Source organism: Corvus cornix, chromosome 1 (genome assembly GCF_000738735.6).
Source record: "Corvus cornix cornix isolate S_Up_H32 chromosome 1, ASM73873v5, whole genome shotgun sequence".
NCBI classification, from domain to species: Eukaryota; Metazoa; Chordata; class Aves; order Passeriformes; family Corvidae; genus Corvus; species Corvus cornix.
The window spans coordinates 110,913,340-110,933,500 of record NC_046332.1 but is presented as its reverse complement, the minus strand read 5'-3'; the positions used below and the strand labels follow the sequence as shown (position 1 = coordinate 110,933,500).

The window sequence follows — 20,161 nt, the reverse complement described above, 5'->3', positions numbered from 1 at the left end:
TTCAATTAAGTCCACATTTTATTTATGGTTTGCTGTTGGTACTTCAATCAGAGTTATATATACATAATCTAAAACCTACATCAAAACCATGTTGACTGCTCTGAAGACCGAGAGAAGTGACACGATTGAAGTTTTCTTCCACAGCTCTATGGTAAGTCTACATTCCCACAGCAGGTTTTTGGTTCAGGTTGCAGAAGTGTTCAGAAAGCCAATGCCAGGTCTCTCTCAGACTCGGAGTGGGAGGGTTACAGTTCTCTTTCATCATTTCAGTCTTACACACAACCACAGTAGCAATCAGTAACATTTCTTTGTTCTAGATAAACACCTGGGTTGATCTGCAGAATCCTGGCTTTTCACATTCCCACATCTCTCCCTTTCTAAACCCTCACTGACACAGCTGGAAAACCAAGTCCCTTCCTGCGGTTGCTGCGTTATTTGAACATTAATTGTGAGAGGATTTGATGCTGCTTCACGCAGGAGGCAGCACGAGAGGCTGAGAAAGTGTTTGTGAGTCCTCGCGGAGCCACCTGAGAAACGCCAGTTCCTTCACTTGGATGCAAACATAGGTACCTCGAACGCTTCCATTTATCCCCAGGGAGGCGGGGACTGCCCACGCCTGCCCAGCAAACAGCCCCACCAGGAATTTGTGCACCTCGGCCTGGCCCAGGGCAGCTCTCACACGGCCGGAGCCGCTCCCGGCGGAGCCGCCGGCAATGAACGACAAGAGGTAGAAAGTATTCACAGAAGCAGCTTGCGAAGGCCCTCGCTCAGCCCACTCCCTGTCTGTATTTGCTCAGAGGATTAGACTCGGTACAGATCTTAGAGAAGAAGAGGAATAGAAAATGCTTTACATGCTACTTAGTCTGAAGTTCCTGCTCGGAACAGTTCCTGGTGCCCAGGGAGGCCCCTGTGGGTCAGGACAGGTCACACCGGGAAGGCTCACGAGCTGCTGCCAGAGGGGTGTGTGGGGCCAGGCAAAGCCCATTTCCAGTTCCCCAGGGATTTCACACAGCATGACCTCTCCCTTCAGCAAAATATTCTCATTTCTGCTATTTCACCAGTCCTTAGTCACTCACAGGGCAGGCAGATAAAATTGGTGAGTTATCAGTAAGTCCTAAGAACTAATCTTCACATTTCTAAGCTTTGGAATTTCCTTCCAGAAGATCTTTCAAGGACTTTAAAGCACCTACCAGATATTTAAATACAATCAAGTATATTAAGTGTCCAAGTTTTCAATCAGCCTTCTTTTCCAGAGTAGATTCCAGCAAAACCTACTGTTTTTATTCACCTGTAGAATAATGGTTCAAGATAGAAAATGAAGGGAAAAAATACCCCAAACAACAAGCAACCAATGAAACCCAATAATCTACAAGCTATTAGAATTCCAGACTGCCATCAGTAGCACAAAACTCTCCTATCCCATGTAAATGATGAGAAGATTTAAGAGATGACGAAGCCCACCCGGTCAAGGCTGTGGCTGCTGCTACTGCACTGTGAAAAGCTCCAGGCTGCCTGGCAAACATGGGGTTTTTTGGGGGGTTTTCTTGCAGTAGCAAACAGCAAGACGGCAGGTGTAGGTAAAAACAGGAGGTAAACAACCATCATGGAAAGTGAAGGGATTTGATTCCAAGAAAATACAAAAATATTCACTATAAAAATGATCCTTGCAATCCAGAGTGAAAAACTCTGTAAGAAAGAATCACAAGAAATGATGGACAGGAATTTAAGAGTGAGGGACAAGAACTGAGCAGCATTTCAATAAATAAAGCTACAAAAAAAGGCCAATACCTTTAAAAGCTGCACCTACAGAGGTATCACTACAGCAAAGGAACAGAACTGCTCACTTAATGGCTCAGGTGAAACCACACTTGGAAAGCATTCATCCAGCCCTGGGCATTGTTTGAAAACATGAACAGCACATCACCACAACAGAAATGTGGATTGGGGAATGGCTTATGGGGGAAAAACAAACATTTAAGGATTTTGCTCTGGTACAGACTAAAGGGGACGTCACTGCAAACCCACACGGAAGCTGCAGACTGTGCAGCTCACACCACTTTGGGCAAAATACACCAACTCCCTGGAATAGCAGTGGCAAATTAAGAAAGAAAATTATCAGACATTTTAAATACTACAGAAACAGAGAAGGGGATGATCTTATTTTCCTGCACTGGATGTTTTTCTATGGTCAGATTGTGGGTGAAGTCATAGAACCTTTTTCCTCTTGTTTTCATTAGTCAAGGTTTTCTCATGGTTAAAAACTAGTAGAAGACATTTTTTGCACATTATTTTGACCAGTGAACAATGACCCTGTCATTTCAGAATTGTGCTGATGTGATTTAAGGCTATATTAAATTCTTCCAAGGAAACAGCCTGTAGGTCCGTTTTATTATCAAAAAGTGGCTTCAGGAAGTTCTAAAGCTAAAAAATACAGAGTTGGGTATTTAAAAATCTGGTGAGAAGTTAGCCCTTATTCAGGAGTGTTTTCCTCCTTCAGAATCTGGTTCCCCCGTGCTTGTTTTGATTTGTCTGCAAACAAGAGCTGTCTTCTGTGCCACCTGCTGACTGAGCTGGCTTGATCCCCACCACACATCACCAACTTCCACTCTTACAGTGCTGAAATCAACTGAACTCGTGCAAATGCTGCCAAAATCCATGGACCCACCACAACTTGCATTAGAAAATCAGAGCGCAGGATGAGGATGTCTGAATTTAATGGCTGGAATCTCTGTCAACACGCTTCCAGGGACAGCCGACCCTAACAGACACTGCAGGGGTGGGGCTGTGTACTTGCTCTTGTAAAAAAAGACACAGGTATGGTTACTGGACACTTTAAAACAGCCCAGGGCAGACTTTTATACCGTAGAAATAAAAGGAAATTTACGGTACGAACCGTAGGAAGTTCCACAGTGTGAAAAGTGACAGTGCTCGGGTTGGGTTAAAGCCCTTCCTCCAGTCTGGAATGGAGGGCAAGTCTCAGCCAAGTGACTGTGCTGACACGGCAATCCCCAAAGACCACTGGAAGGCAGGGACAGGGACACCCTGGAATGGCACAGAGGGCACACAGAGATTACTCTGATCCCAGCTGCCAGCCCGGAGAAAATGCACTGAGTTCTAAGAGTGGTTTGGTGTCATGTTCCTCAGACCACCTGCAAGAGGAGCAGGAATCCTGCCGCAGGAAGCAGCTGGGATCCTTTCACTTGGCTTTCTGCCACTGCAGCACCAATGTGCAGCACAGAGTTTGTACAAGACACTTCCTACTGCTCCCAGAACGCCTCTTTTGCCTGGCTCTAGGCAAGGCAGGTGCAGACTTTATTCCCAAGACCTCATGGCTGTGAGAAAGTGGTGTCATGAACATGATGGAGAGCATGGAAAGACAGGGAGCCAAAACTACTGTTTGTCCTGATTATGCTGTGCTGGAGCAGAGCCACAAATGGGGAAACTCCCACACCTGCCCTAAGAAATGTGAGGTTAGCATCAGCATCTAACCCTACCAAAAAATAAGGTGTGCCTTTCATCACAGGGGAGAAGAATTTGCTTTCAATGTGGATTTGAAAGTGTGGGCTAACCAGGTTTAACTAAGACATTTAAACGCTTAATTGGTTACTCTGCAAATTTCCTAACATGCCACTTCTTCCTCTAACTCATAAAGTCAGTCTTTAGCTTTCATTTTTAGTTAAATCCATTGCACTGAAAGCTTCCCTGCAATGCCCAGTAACTGGAACTCATGCCAACAAAAACATGGAGCCACTTTGCCCTGACACAGTTTATCAGCCTATTCATTTCTGGCAAAAGACTTAAGAGGTAGACAAAATTTATTGAAACCAAAAATGAAGTAAATTGCTACAGCAGCCAATTTTTGCCCATTTTAGCTTTGGCAGAATGGCTAATCTCATTCTCTCCTGGATCTCAGGAAATATACAGGAAGTTTTGGAACCATAAGTGCTTTTTCATGATACATATGCTAAAACACACAAGCTAGGCACAACAGAGTGGCTGAGAAGGCTTAACAGCAAATACGATAACACAAATCTCTCATGTTGTCTAAAGTTTCACTCAGAAGAAAAAAAAGTCATTGGGGAATTTAATTTCTTTCTGGCTCGATTTCAGCAAGATACGCAAACTTGAAAAACAGAGAACTCAAATTTTCAGAGCTGGTAGTCAGCAGGGAAAATAATGTGAAAAATTCCGAGTCAAGCAGAGTCCTGTTCTGCTTGTCCATCCCCACAAGTTCAGGTCCTGCAGGATAAACAAGCTATGACTGAACCCTGAGCCATCTCCTTCTTGTCAAAGGGGTAACACAGGTGCAGGTGACCAACTCTGTGACCAAAACATAGTACATTTACTGATACACAAACAGTGACTGAAGTCTTTTCATATATGGCTGTACTATTTTTAACACTGACAGTAGCAAGTGTTAAAAGCTTATTTTAGTCACTAAACAACCACAATCCAAATGCACAAGAGGGAGAAATTCTGCTCAGTAAGGTTATGGATTTCCCCCAAGGTCAAACTACACGCTAACCCCGACTCAACATCACCTATGGATTTTCAGTTTCTATGTATTCCACGTTACATCGCCAGGAACATGAGGAATTGCTTTACTATTTATTGGCTCATTTTATGGAAGACCAGAGATTCCTTAGAAACTGTTCTAAACAGAAAACAGGACTGAAATCAGTGATGGGGGAATTAAATCTTTAGGCACTTTGAGGGCTACTGCTTTAAAGTGTGCCATCACCAACGAGGTATTGCCAGGTGCATCGCCTGAAAGTCACCTGCCAAAATGCTGCGACAGAAACGTGCATATCAAACTTTTTGCTTGTACAATATTTGTTAAGAAGTACAATTCAAAATGGTTTTGCCCAGAGTGAAGAAAACATTGCACCTTACACTGGAGCTACCTGTTTAAAAAGCAACAGCTGCAGCAAACAATATGGGTTTATCCTTCTTCATGTCACAAAGATGCACAATATCCTCAATTTGCGGCCTGGAAAACAACTGCCACTGCAGCCATTCCCAGTTCTGGGGCAGGGGTGGGTATGGCTGGAGAAAGCCACAGGTTAAAGTGTCACAGGTTTGACATGTCTCTACAATCATTGCACTATTAAAAGCAAACACATTTGGCAAGGCTGAACTAGCACATTATATATTTTACCTATATAGTACAAAATACGTAGTAATTGCCTCTGAGATAGCTTGTAACAATTACTGGTCCAAATAAATATTTCAACTTGAGAACTCAGGGTAGAATTTTTTTAGTTAAAACCTCCAACAAGCATCCCCAAACATAAATGGGAACACATTATCCAAATTTACTAAATCCAGGTAAAATGGTATTACTAAAAAACTATGAAAAAAATCTGAATTAACTTGAGCACTAGGAAAAACATGGAAGCATAAAAGTGATCATTGCTACACAGCATATTCAAAAATCTTCTGTGTCCCTCCCTTGTTACACTAAATGCCTAAGAATGCACTTGAACTGAATTTTCCATTGTTCATTTCAAAACTACAGACCTTTAATTTGATAAGCAGCTTTGTTTCTATCAACTCATTTGTAAAAAACACCATCAAGCTTGTGCTCTTAAATATATATATGTATATATAAAAACATACAAAAAGTACAAGATAAATCACATTAAGAAACTTTTACAGTGTAATTGTCCTGATTATTTTATTCTTAAGGGCCAATTTTTTTTTTTTGTGCACAGAATCTCAATGTGACTGTTGTTCCAGAATTCAGCATAGTGCCACTGCACAGAATTCACCTTCCTGTGCAGTCCATTAAAAAACAAAACCCCAAAAAACAACACACACCACAGGACAAAACATTCTTCTTAAATCAAATTCTATTTGTGAATTCAGCAAAATAATTTCTATAAAATAAAACAGCAAAATATTTAAATAGTATAGGGTGGGCTGTATCTGTTTTGCAGGGGTATTTGGTTTTTAGACAGGTTCCAAAAAAATTACACACATTCAAGTTACCAATTTTCATTTAAATACAGTATTTACTGATGTGTTTCTTTAAGTCTTTAAACAAATGTTTATTCTGGAATAGAGATACCTCAGAATTGTATTTGACTAACCAGTAGTTTCTTTTATATTTAAACCCTGCTTCTAATGTTAAGATTTTCTGTATAATGGATAAAGAGCTAAGACAATTCTCGCTTTCAAGTAGAACTGTGAACGAGCAGAAAACCAGCAAGTTAACTTGGTGCAGTGGCACTCACAAGTACTCTGTGATTTTGTTGACTTCCACTTCACTGGGATGCAGTAGAAGGAAAGTGTTAGAAGTTTATCTAATAAGCTCTACCAAAGAAACAAAACAAGCACACCAAATACAGTCTATTATGCTCCAGGCATCCTGGCATAGCAAATTTTTGCATATTTGTTTTAAATCTTTTAAATTCCTATTACTGAAAACTAAGTGTTCTTTATCCCACCCAGAGAGAGAACTGTCAAACATCAGATGTGAGGAACATATGTGAAACTGAAAACCACTTGTTTGTCACATTTTCCCTCCCCATTTTATAGTCTAGGTGTAAGAAGAAAAAGTTCTGAGCAATACAGTTGTCACATTGGGACAACTGCTGTCATGTTTGTTTTTATTTTTTTTTCCCCTCATTGGCTACACTAACTTGGTGTGAAGCCATGCTAAATGTTACAGCATAACTATAGCTTCAAAGTGATTAACCTAATACCAGAATGAAAAAGGCAATGAAAAAAGATCTAGAAACAATGTTACATCACCAATTTTCCACATCAACCAAATAATTAAAAGGTTACCAGCCATTATGTTGCTCATAGTAAAATCGACTCCAGTGGCAAAGAATTAACATGAAACTATTTTTGTGGTTGACATGGATAGGCTTTTTCGTAAAGGAGTTGATCCAACTGCCATGAGGCAGGCAACACTGGTTGCAGAGCGCAGCAGATATATCAAGAAATTATTTTTTTGTTTTTGTAGATCTGTGAGTCTCATCAAGACAAAAAAATGCTTCTTGCTCAAGAATTAACAGTCAAACATTAATATACTATATACACCTTTGCCATTTACACATTAGCATCAGGCCATTTATTACAAAACACTATACACTTTCCACTGCAGGCGGGTTATATATTGACAGCAATTTTCTGCAGATAAGACAGTGAATAGACTCTCCACTCCATGTTGATTAGGAATAGTTTTTCTAGTTTTAAATATTAGCCAGACACAGAGAAAGGTTGGACTGTAAGGCCTGGGTGCACAGTCTTGATGGAGCAAGTTAATTGATTATGTGCATTTCACTAATCTTTTGTCTGAGGCGGGGAAACTTCTTCACTGCCTTCGTAGTTTTCTTGTGCTCGTTGGCCAGTTCGCTGAGGGTTGTTCATATGATGTGCTGCCGGGCCCGTATATGGCTGTCCATGCACGTGGTTATTCTGCAACAAAGCACACACATTTCAAAGGGATTTAAACCTGTGGGCTGCCTCCTGACTTCCTGCTTTCCCCCTTTCCACTCAGACCACTGCAAAGTATCCTCAAGGACACCAACTTCTCATGTACCTACATCCCTATAAACACACATCCCAGCTGGTTCTCTGATTCACACCTTTCACTTACTTTGCCAATTTACGCACAAGGGAAACGAACTTTCAACTTGTAAAGATAAAAGGATCAGTTGAAACAGTAGTCTCATCTTTTGAATCACAGTTACATGCAAAGCAAAAGTAGCAAGAAAGGAAAAAAGGAGACCAAGAGAAGTTGCCTATGTGCTGTCACATTAAACCGTGCACACATTTTATTAACAGATTCAACCAGCTTGATTTTTTTCCCTAAAACAATGGAAAAAGCAAACGTGTGTTTATGCAGCATACTTTAATTTTTAAAGGGGAATCCTCACTGTTACAGAACTGAATGAAATCTAGACCAGCAGTTTTCTGCAAATGCTCTGCCCCAATTAAAAAAGTCACACACAGATCTGGCAAAACGAAAACACCTCATTTATCCACTTTTTTGCAGAATTTGTGGAGAAACTAAGAGTATGAGCATTGTGTGTGTGTTAGTGAGAAATGCCATCTCTTGCAGGAAAGTGAACACATGACAAAGGCAATGGTGAGGTTACGGAATGTGTCTGAGCTCGGGAGTTCAGGAAGGCGTGGGAAAATCTGCATGACTTACCAACTGCTCTGCTGATAACATCAAGTAAGGAAAGCAAGATGGAGGGGAAAATGGATTTGGGCAGGAAAGGAAATTAAATTAGCAGATTTGGAATATACAAAATGAATTGGAACAAAAAATGGCAACTAAGTGAGGGATCTAATAATTTAGTCAATTCAATAAGAAGATCCTAGTTATGATTTCTTCCAGATCTGGCTTTCCACTAGAAAGCATTAACAAAACAGCCATTTAACATAAAAAAACCCAATCTGGATTTCATATGTACTTAAGACTTAGACATCAGTGTTTATAGCACGAGTTACATGGCAACAAAGCCATCTGCTTTTTTCCAAAAGCCTTCCAGTTATCCAAATTCAGGCCTTGAGACTTGATCTTATACTTGAAAACAAGAAAGCAACTCACAAAATATTATCAATACCAGTAGATACAACAGAATCCAATTCAGTATGCACTAGGCTGTGATAGCATCAATCTCTCTGCTCTTTCTGTGGATGATTAATCCCTAATCTGTTAAAATTCTCACCTGAAGCTCTGATGGTGAAACTGCTCCTGGTGAAATGGAGGTGTACCTTTATTCCTCCAAATATGGTATTTGACAATAACATGCTTCTGGCTAAATGCTATAATTTAGGTCACCATAAATGCTAGAAAAAGCAAACCTGAAACTCTGAATAAATAGTTTAACTCAGAGCTTTTACCTGTTGATACTGGGAACCAGGTGAATGGGGATACAGAGGGGCATCTTCAGGTGGAGAAGACTCATGTTCATCTGGGGCATCAGGATCATCTGGTTCCTAAAGTTTGAAAAAACCCATTTAATCTACTTTGGTAAAACATATTACAATTACTCTAGCCAGAACCAATCCTATGTGGAAGTGATTGTTTCAGACATGCCAGTCATGTTTTAGACATTTAGAGAAAAAATCCACCCCACTCTGTCACCTACAGCTTGTATTGTACTGAATAAAAATTTCCTCTATCAACGTGTTACTGGAAATATACACCCGTTCAATCTACTTTAAAGGGTCAATTTCAATTCTATACTGCTAATTCTGTAAGTGACAGATGCCTATGGGAACAGTAATAAAAACTGAAAAATAAAAATATAAATCCATATTTATGAAATACTTATGAAATGTTTTATCTCTTTAATGAGTGGAGACTGTTGCTAAGGCTAATTATTTACAGGAGCACTTGACTCAATTTTTAAATTGAAAGTCAAATTAATTCTTTACCTCCTCTGGGCAGAGTTCACAAGCCTTTGCAAGAGTCATTCTAGCACTGTGTGACCTCTCTAGGAAGTAGCCATTTGATGTCTCATTGCTCTGTATTGGTGGAGACCAATTATTGTAGGTGTATTGGGGATTGCCAGTGTATGGTCTACGCTCCAGCTCGTCTCCAAGCCATTCCACTGCCCAGGTCCATTTTCTCTTCAAATCGCCATTGCTCTGCAGATGGAATATGAACAATTCACAGTTATTTCCTCTATTGTTGAAAACAGAAGTATTTTTCCTTTCCTATACATCAGCTGTCAGAGAAAAGACCACCAACCTATCAGCTGCTGTTTAAAAGAACTGCTGTTTCTTTTTTCCCCAAAGAAAACTTTGAATTTGAAATGAAGTCTGCAGAGTTGCAGCTGCATCACAGCTGCAAATGAGTGTGAATTTAACCAAACTACTTTCAATCCCATATAATGACCTTTTGATACAGGAGGTTCAAATGAGTTGTACCTGGAAGGTGTAATTTAATCAAGGTGTTAAAAACTATAGAATGGTGGGGTTTGGTTTTGGTTTTTTTTAAACATAGAACTGGGAGAAAAGCAGCAAGAAACAGAATAAAATGTATCACCTGAAGGATCTGGTAAGCTACAGGGCAGTTGCTGAAGAGAGCTACCATGCACTTTATACACTGGTAAGCTCTTTTCTGATAATGATTCTTCGAGCGCTGAATGGTGTCGAAGAGTCCATCCCTGTCATCCGGGATTCCCTTAAGTGCATTGTGAATCCTAGAAAAAAACAAACCAAAACAACGACAAAACTTTAAGTGTTAAAGAGTTTTAGGATTGAATTAAGGCTCTATATACAATGTAATTATAAAAGGGACAGTTGATGTTCTGACTTCTGGTGCTACTCAAGATGTTTTTTTAAAATCAGAAAATTAACCTGGCATGTCACATATATATAACTTAGTTCAAATATTACCAAACATGCTAAAAATATAACTGAACAAGATATATAAAAAATGCAAGTATGATTAATTCTAGTCACAGTAATCAACTTTAACAGTTTCATTTTTATTACTGAAGTATCTACTGCATTTACAGACCAGCCCTGTTAACCCAGTAGGTCCTTACAGAATTGGAACACTTAAATCCACAACAGAATGATTACTTACACTCGGTTATGCTTCTCAAAGACACCCTTTACAGGCAGCTCCTCTGAAGGGGAATGAATGGTACATACTTGTGCATGGGGATAAGGGAGTTAGTTGGGCATTCCCTACAACTAAGCCCAGTTTCTGTGCTTTCTGCTCTTGAACAGGACAGAGGAATTAATTACTACCCTGAAACTGTGCAAAAACCCAGAACTGACATACTTTTGGCTTTGAGAAAAAGTCAGAGGGGGCACAGAAATTATACTGATGTCTCAAAGAGCTACACTCATGACAGGGAAAGTAACTGCCCTCTTTCCTCATAGCCCTGGCAGCAGTCAGCCCAGGCTCCATCTGTAAAGCAGTGATGAGCTTTACTTCAGTTAATTTAATTTAATGGTACTTGTACCATCCAAACTTGGCACTTGAATTTGTCCAATCAAGAGAAGTTTAAGAGAGTGGGTCTGAAGCCAAGGGCCAGCAGCAGTGATCCTGCAGTACCAGAAGACAAGTTGCCCCAAGGGATGCACACTGCCCAAGGTGAGATCAGGCTTGTTTCCCAGGAGTTATGGGACACCATTTACCATGGACAATTCCACTGTTTGGTGGGGTTTTGTTTGTTTGTTTTTTAAAGACAAAGATCATTAAAACTCTCTGATGATCACAGCAAAACCAAGAACAGGGCAGAGACAAGTACTTCAAGCTACAGCCAGAAGTGGCAGCAAGAAGTCAGCGGATGACTGGAGCTGGCCATTTAATACCCTCTGCAGAAGCCTAACACAATTCCATACAGCAGTGCTACTCCTGACACGGCAATGGAACATGGAGTGATGTACTTCTCCAGGGAAGCCATATCACAACATTCCACCTCCTTCATACCCTGTTATTACAAAGAGAGCATTACCCCCAACAACCACTTCCATGATTTCTCACCTGCAGTTCAACCCTAAAAATCCATTATTTTACTTCATTTCTATTAAACTATGCCCATCCTCCAACATTCTGTGGACTTATTTTATGGAATTATTTGTTTATGCAGAAGAAAATATAAGATAACTGCATTATTTATGCATAGCAATTCCCATAAAGAAAATTAAGAAATCCCTACAACTCAGTCACCATGTTTTGGAGTGTGGTTAAGCCAGACCACCATCTCCTTTGAGTCCCTCCTAAAATAAGGCCAGGCAATTGGTAACATCCTAAAAGAGCAGCCTGCTTCCACAGCTAAGGACAGGACTGCACATACCCAACAAGTGTGCTCTCACTTAAAGTATTTGAAATGTCCTATGAGACACAGTTGGAAATGATTCAGTAAATGCCATACTACCTATAACTGCTTATTATGAAACAGTGACATTCTGGAACACTGACAGGTAGCATATTGGTGACATTTGTGTTATCTCACCTACTACTTCTATAATAAACTTCTGAAAAATTGATAACTTTCAAAAGCTTTATTTTGTAGACATACAAAAATTAGGTTTTAAGCTGAACTAATGTGTAATATGCTGAAGTTACAATTCTCTTGAAATGTGATCATACAGAGAATACTTATGTGTGAAATATACTTTTCTGCCACACTTTATGCATGTCTTGGTACCACTCCTGCAACTGATGTGCTCCTGAGCAAGCCCAGGCTGCCACTGACCCACCTGAAGGGGATGTTTCTAAGAATCAATCTGAGCATCTCACAGGGAGACCACTGAGGTTAACCTAAACAGCACATTCTCTTGTATGTGAGAAGTCCTGGCTTTTTAACGAATTTCTCAATAGTAAGGAAGGTGAAAAATTGTACTTATCTCAGAACTTCAGATAAAACCATGAAAAAATGCTTTATATGTGAATTTTGATTTAATACCTATTTAAAACAAACCTATGTAAAGATCAAAGGATCAGTTGAAAGGATTAGCAACAGAACCACTGGAAAAACAATCTGCACAGAACAATATTGAACTATAAAAAGACACGTAAATACTGACCTGTGCGTTTGCCAGGAGTCCTCAATTAACAGGATTTGCAGAAGCAGATCCAAATAAGGTCGAAGCTCGTATGTATATGAATATGCAACCTAAAAAGTGAAAATGCAGAAAACATAAGAAAGCATTCCTTGAGGCATGCAGCTTACACAGTGAAATACAAGTACACAATTCATTTGAAGTCTACTCTAATTCAAAGGATATTTCAAGCTACAATACTTATTTTCTAGAAAGTGTTGGTTGTGTCAGGAATTTTGCGGGTTGCAGTTTTGTTTTGTTTTGAAATATAGTAGGTTATGTAAAAGCCAAAATGTTTCTTTATGACTTTGTGACACAGGGAAGCCCCACATCTGAAGCCCCAAGCACGACATGCTGAATAAAGTACCTTAAAAAATACCTTCAGAAAAGCAAAATTACAAAATGGCATTATGCACTGGTATTGCTTTTAGGCAGTGTTCACAGGTTATCTTCAAAGGTTATTCTAAAATGTAAAATACATGGCTAGCAAAATATCAGTAAAGTGATTTTTATGATCCTTTCAAGTGTCAAACAAAGGGACATAGAAAAATCTGATGTTACATGAAAATAAATGTGCAAATATAAAGATGGGCTAACAGAAGTAAAAAATTTTATTTGCAGTGGAAAAGTGTAACTGACCTTACAGAGATTACAATGGAACTATAAGACAGTATCAAAGATTATTTGCTGGGTCTGAAGCCAAATATGTTCTGCAGACTTGTAAAAAGAACCTTACGAACATACTTGACATAAATACAAGGGAGTTTTTAGGAAATTATTTCAACTTCCCATGCCATCTACGAATCTCTTTTATGGATAATGACAGAAAGCTTTAACAGATGCTGTTGAAATACACAACCACCACCTCGGTCTACTCTCCACACTTAACACATCATTCCTGACTTGTTAAAGGTTGATTGCTTCCCTAAACTCATAAAGCACTTCCTGCAGTACTCCAATGTGATGCACAGACCCAAGACTGTAAAGACTGACAGAGGATGCCATCTCGAGGAAAGTTTATATATCAAGCACCTGTGCAGTATTTAATACAACATTCTTACATATAAATGCAGAATCATACACATTTTTAATCCCATCTTTCTCGTAGCTTTTTACTTTTACCTGCCAAAGTAGCTCACTGAGGACTGTGGAAGAGAATTGAGGATTCTCCCAACAGCAGAAACGAAGCAACTTGATGGTCTCCTCAGAGTTGCTGCAATCTTCAATAATTTTCTTTACATAACTAGTTCTCACAAACAGAATGTCTGCTACGTTCTGCTGAAGTGCCATTATAGGCTGAGATAAATTAGGATCACCGTAAGGGTTGGCAAGTGGGGGATTACCTGGAACAAACAGTTGTTAGAGATTAAAAAGTGCTGAAGTACTTTTAGTGTAGACACTTCAAAATACAAACTGGTGTAACTTATCAAAAAACATAGGTGGAGAAAAAACACAAACACTCCCTTAACAGCTGACTTTCTTTGAAAAAAAAATGGTATGAAATAACTGATTTTTATGTTTGTGAAGCTTGACACTTGCTACCTGAGAGAGCTACTTCTCCCTCTCTGATAAGATTATGCAGTGACAATCAAAGCAGAACAGCTGGAGACATGTTCATATGCAAGCGGAGAAATCACTGAGATTCCTCAGAGAAATCCTCTTATCTCCCAAATTTATCTATTTCACTGCTTGTGTAACACAGCCCAAGTCATATTTTAAGTGTCTGTTTACTTCACAAGACAATGCAAAGTGTTCAGAGGAATATCTATGTTAAAACGGTCCCATCTGCATCTCTGGAATGCAGAGAATAAATACACTTTTGTAATTAATATATCTTTTTAGTCAGCTTCATTTTGTGTAGTGAAAGAATGCTGATTTGCTCTTGATGTTTCTAAATTTAGCAGTGTTTTGAGTTATTGTTTGAAGATGCCCAGAAGTCCAAGGGAGAACTTTTCCAGCTTAGTAAGCTGAAGCAAAAAATAACTTTATTATGCAAACACTAATCATAATTAGTAGTCAAAGTAAAGTTCATAAAAGTAATCTTTTTTAGTACAATATTATGACTACAGTGAATATACAACTATTTTTCACAGGTAGAATATCTTTTCAGTTTAAGCTTCAAGTAATGCACTGGAAAAAACCCCAAGCAAAACTGCCACATGATTCTGAAGCTTATTACAGAACAGTAAAATCTTCAGTTCATTAATCTCACTATAGCATAGTCTAGCCTATTGACTTTATAGCCTGACACATCAAGCTGTAATGAGTTTGCCATTAAATAGCTTCTCTACAGATTTCTAATTAGGTTTTCTAAAATATGCTTAGCGGAACGTGTACAGATACAGGCTATAAAGTCCACATGGCCCAATATTCTGTCACCATTTCTCAAAAATAACTCCACTCTATTCAGCTACTGGAAATGTTAATGCTTTACACTCTGGTTAATCAATTTCCAGCTGATTCTTTATCTTTTATAAATTGAAGCGCTGGCTTCTGTTTGCTGTCTTGAGTTTAAATGAGCACCAAATCATAATCAAGAGCTACCTGAAACAATGCAACATCTCTTCAGTGGTAAGCACTATTAGTTATCTCAAAACCTGCTATGGTGGTTTTCCTGTACATATTATTTCTGTAGTCTATTTTTTTATCGCCTACTCAGGATAAAAACATCTTTGGACAACTCTTTATAATGGGCTTAAACTATTCTAAAAGCATTACTACTTTGTAATGAGCAACCTCCTACTTCACAAAATATTTCCCAGTATTTTTAAGGAATAAGCCAAGCAGCATAAAATACAGAACAGATTTCTGTCTTGGTCTTTTTTAGTGTAACAGATCAGTTTTGCTTCTGGCAAACAGATTTGTGTCTTTAAATGAAAGATACTGCTACACATAAAAGCAAAACATTTTTCCAGCTAATCCACTTTATAAATAATTGCTAAACATGCACAAAAAGACGTTTACTGATATAGTCAATGGATCTAAAGCAAACTTAAAATTTACTGTACCATTGATAGAAGACTGCATCCGTGATGAGACATTGCAACAGCGGATCAGTTGTGACACAACAGTGTACAGCTTCCCCAGCTCAGCATACTGGTATTTAATTGGAGGGCCTGGACCTTCATCCAGAGCCACCAGCATGAAGGTTGCAGGAACATTTAGTTTCAGAAGTTGTGTCTTCTCTGCTACACCTATATGGGGCAGGGAGGGGAAAAAAAAAAATCTTGTTTCTGGCACTGAAAATACATTATTTTTAGACTTTTTTAAAAGAAAAATAACAAGAGTTTACATGACTTGCAACTTTTTAGTTCTATTAAAGCCTCATTTATACTTTCTGGGGAAAAATAACCAAATCAATAAAGATGCACAACAAAACTATATACAGCTGAAAAATCACACTGAAGGGGAGTTGTATATTACTACAGTTTCTTTTCTTCACAGTGCTCATTAGCACTTAAGCAACCCACAAGTAACATCTGTGTTAATAGCAAAGCCTCAGAGAAGTCTCTTGGACAATGAATTAATCCTTTTGTTGTGAGGCCCAGGATAGGAAAAACACCCCCCCACCCCCCAGTGTATTTTGTTATTTTTCTATCATGTCCTAGATACATCAATTACAAACTTAAGACATTTCTAACTGTGGCATACAATGTAATAAATGCAAATTACATTACAAAATCAGTAAGAAAACCTCCAAAATCCCAACCAACCAAAAAATCCAAACCTACACCTGGTTTTACTGCAAGAATACCTTGCACATAATACACAAGTACTTACCAGGAAATTCACTATATCCCTTCTTGCATTGTGTTTCTTATTTTGGTTAAAAGTAATAATTTTTCATATATTTCCAAGTCTTTTCTTATTCTGAAACACAACTGGACCTTACCTTCCATCTTTCTGATAAGAAGAAGTGTAAGTGCCTTTTTTATGGCATTTTTTCTGATTATGCTAGATAGTTTTGTAGTGGCATCCTGTGTAGAACTGATCTCTCACTTGCTTTGATGTGAACAGTTTACTATTTGATTTCTCAAAATGTCAGACAATTTAATCTTTTTCACAGAATGCAGGAATGATGCTATTGTGGTTTTTGATGAATGAACTCTACATCCATACAGAAGCCTTCAGGTAACAGTAGTAAGACAAGGACAACAGCTTACTGTATTAGTATTTCCAGGTTTATCTCTGCAGGGTAGATTGTGACAATGATCAGACCCACAAATAAAATTGTATTTTCCTATCTAGTCTCTGAGTGCTCTCCTACTCAGAGGCCTGAACTGCACTGACTATGAAAAGCTAATGAAGAAGAAAAGAGAAGTTGGAGCAGAAGAATTGCATCTCTCTTTTCTGCAATAACATTAATTCTACTCTGGGGGTCATGGCAGAAACCTGCCAGACAGATAATACTTTGGTAGGCAAAGTATATGAAAGCAGCAGACATTACAGGTGTAATTAAATTAACACAATTGTCTAGATTAATTTTAGAGACAGGAAATTAAATTCCTTTAAAATTGTCTACTTCCTGCATGAGCTGATAAACAGCAATGGTTAAATATTTTACAAAATTTCACCCCCACCCTCTATCAGCAGGACACTGTCTTACTGCTTCAAGCTTCTCATGTTTATCTTCCAAGGATGAAAGGGAGACTGAAGCCCCAAACTCCAAAGAGGAGGAACACAGATGCTAGGGAGCATTTATATGACATGTAATGATAACAATCTGCCTAAGGATGGAAAACTGGATTCTCCTGCTGTTACCTCTGCAACTGGATCATTAATAAAGCCTCAGTTTATTATAGTTTCATCAGTTAAAGCAATTTGCTTACCTAGATTGGCATACATCACAAACAGATTGAAATACTGCTGCAAGTGGCGCCCGTGTTCGGATACTTCCCTTCTTAGAAGATTTAGTACCGCCCTCAGTAAGTGATCACTTAAACTTAAGTTATCGTAAGCCTACAGAAAGAAAAAAATTCTACTGTTAGTGACTGAACCTATCATATCTTTATTTAGTTTATACTTTTTACTATGATAGAGAACAGAACTGGTTAAAAGGTATGGGATTCATACAAGCTCTGAAGCACCAGCAGCTGGTTAGTCTTCTGTGTCTCACACAGAGAAAAAGACAGACAGGGAGTAAGACTCCCATCACTCAATACCATGTAAATCCAAGAAATTAGGCAGCTATAGAAACTTCTAACTGGGCTTTTTTTTCCCAATAGCAGACAGGTCTAAATACTCAAGAAACACACATGCAATTCCATTGTTAACTTCATAGACTAAGAAAACCAAATTACCTCTACAGGTGTATCTCAAATACCTTGTGATACAAAACACTTCCTAAGCCTGTGTTAACTTTAATTTTACACAAATTCTTTTGCCAGACACTGTAATGGAAACATTCTGAGAAGGTGAGTGAAACCATGTAAGCAAAAAGTGCCTCACTGCAGACATTAAAAACATGACAAAGCAAAGGCTCGAAAAGGTTACCTTTTTTAATAGAGTCCAAACAAAGCCATTGTTATCACAAGTATTACAGTAACATATAGGCTTTTTTTTTGTCAGTTCTAGGTGTGTAAAATCAGGCAATTCACTGTCTACTCCTACACCAAGTTACAATTTTTGACAATTTCACTGTTGCAAGATACATGGGATTAAAACTTACTGAACTCCTGCAGATTTTCAGGTTAGCGTCAGCCTGTTTGTGGGGGCTTGTTTGTTTGTTTTGAAGTTCTAAATAAAAACAAGGGTTCACTTCCCTACACATTACTTCACTAAAATAGCCACTGGTTTTATTTTGCAGGTTTCACACTCCCTACTCAAAGCTCCCACTGAGCCTTCACAGAGATTTACAAATGAGGGGAAACTGAAGCCCTCTGACAGCAACTCTCTCACTAACTGGTTGAGTTATATTCTGCTTTGTAGTGCAAAATGGGCTGTACAGCTTTCCAGCCAACACTGATGCATCTACTCCAGAGCTTACTTTACACTAAATGCTTATGATGAAGAAAGAGTAAGTTTCAAAAGCTTTTTGTTAGAAAATTAAATACCTGACTGGAAGGTCCAGGAGAGGCAAAAGGTGATTGACATGGTCCATCTTGCAATGAAAAATGTGCAATAAATACTATAAGTTTTGCAAATGCACCCCTCACTTCTGCACTGGGGCATTCCAGGAGATACTCAGAGAAGCGGTTTGAAACATTAAAAAGGACGTTGTGTGCAAACCAAAAGCGTACATTCTTGCTGTGACGGAGCAGGATGCACAGGGCATCATACCTGAAACAGGAGATGACACCATTATGACCAAATGCAGACATTAGTGAATTCTGGCAGACATGTTCTTTTGCAGAGTTTGAAGAAAGTATGTGTTACAGGTGATCCGCAAACATTTTTGTTCACAAAATGATTCTGATCAGATAATTTGTAGTTCTTATAGTGATACTCTTATGAGCAATCACAAATGGAAGATAACCCTTAATTAAAAACCTAACACTTAACTGTAGCATTTTACTTCTATCACCTGTAAGAATTAAGACGGCATTACACCCCCTAAACTACTCCTCAAAGCAGGTCCTATTTTGCAGCCACCATTCTCTCTGTACTGCAACTGGGGAAGAGGGTGAGCAGCAGAGAACACAGGTGGATTTCATAAGCTGTGTATACAGCACATAATTAAATATGTAACCTAACAAGAATTTATAGTCCCATTCACAGATCTTAAAAAACCCCATAAAATGAAAAACCAATACCCAAAGACTAAAATATGTTTCAGAGAGGGTCTTGCATTACTCTGTCCTTCCAGCAGGAATATCTCAACTCTTTTTGATCTCTTAAAATAAAAGGAGTAACTTAATCTACTCTGGAAGTTGCTACTGGGGGTACAAATTTGCCATGTATTACACAACTACTTACTAGTAACTAGCTGGTAAACTACCAGCCATGAATACTAGATTTTCTCTCCAATTTGACCAGTAGTAAGGCACACTCCTTTCCCCAGCAGAAAATAACCCAGCTTAAGGTCCTTAAGATAGGACTGTTTGTCACAGTGTGGATTTGAATTACAGGCCCTGTAGCAATGTACATAAAATACCCTGCCAACAGTGTCTCAGACACTATATACATGTTTCACAAACAGAATACAAATATACGCTGCAACAATGGGCTGTAAAGAGATTTGTTAAGAACGATTCAAACAATGTAAAAACCATTCTGAATTTGTCAGAAAACATAACCTGTTAGTTCTGTGCTAGTGACAGCTTCCATTCTTTCATTCTTTTTAAAAGACAGACAAAAAGACACATTTAAGCTCTGTTGGAAGATTAAATTTGAAGCTGTTCAGATCAGCAGGATATTTTAAGGCTCAAATTCTTCCCAGTATCTTCTACTCAAATTTTCCCCCTTTTCATGAGCACCTTCACCATGTATCTAAATGGGATCTTTCAAGAGACATCAAACTTCCAAAATTGTAATTATTGTTAAAAGACAAAATACCAATCACTAGCAGGGCCACGGACTATTTTCTTTGTATGAAATCCTGTGGTGAAGAGAAATCTAGCAGCAAGCTGAATACTAATCATAGTTATTTCTTCTGCTTCAGGCAACAGATGATCTTGTCCTAAAGAAAAAT

At 38.6% G+C, this 20,161-nt stretch overlaps 1 protein-coding gene across 4 annotated transcripts in view; it reads right to left on the bottom strand.

Annotated features, from left to right (window-relative positions):
* The window catches only part of USP9X (ubiquitin specific peptidase 9 X-linked), a 101,772-nt gene continuing 81,611 nt past the window's right edge, over positions 1–20,161 (bottom strand). For 2 of the 4 annotated variants that reach the window (XM_039552300.1, XM_039552305.1), the window contains exons 36-45: positions 20,026–20,149; positions 18,585–18,810; positions 17,361–17,490; positions 15,540–15,725; positions 13,654–13,874; positions 12,517–12,605; positions 10,016–10,172; positions 9,403–9,615; positions 8,866–8,961; positions 1–7,428 (exon numbers count right to left, since the gene is read on the bottom strand). In XM_039552300.1, coding sequence (XP_039408234.1) covers positions 7,294–7,428; positions 8,866–8,961; positions 9,403–9,615; positions 10,016–10,172; positions 12,517–12,605; positions 13,654–13,874; positions 15,540–15,725; positions 17,361–17,490; positions 18,585–18,810; positions 20,026–20,149 — 1,577 coding nt within the window. In that variant the 3' untranslated portion in view covers positions 1–7,293. Of the gene's footprint in view, positions 7,429–8,167; positions 8,179–8,865; positions 8,962–9,402; positions 9,616–10,015; positions 10,173–12,516; positions 12,606–13,653; positions 13,875–15,539; positions 15,726–17,360; positions 17,491–18,584; positions 18,811–20,025; positions 20,150–20,161 lie in introns of all 4 variants that reach the window. The other 2 variants (XM_039552306.1, XM_039552315.1) reach the window with 2 other exon arrangements.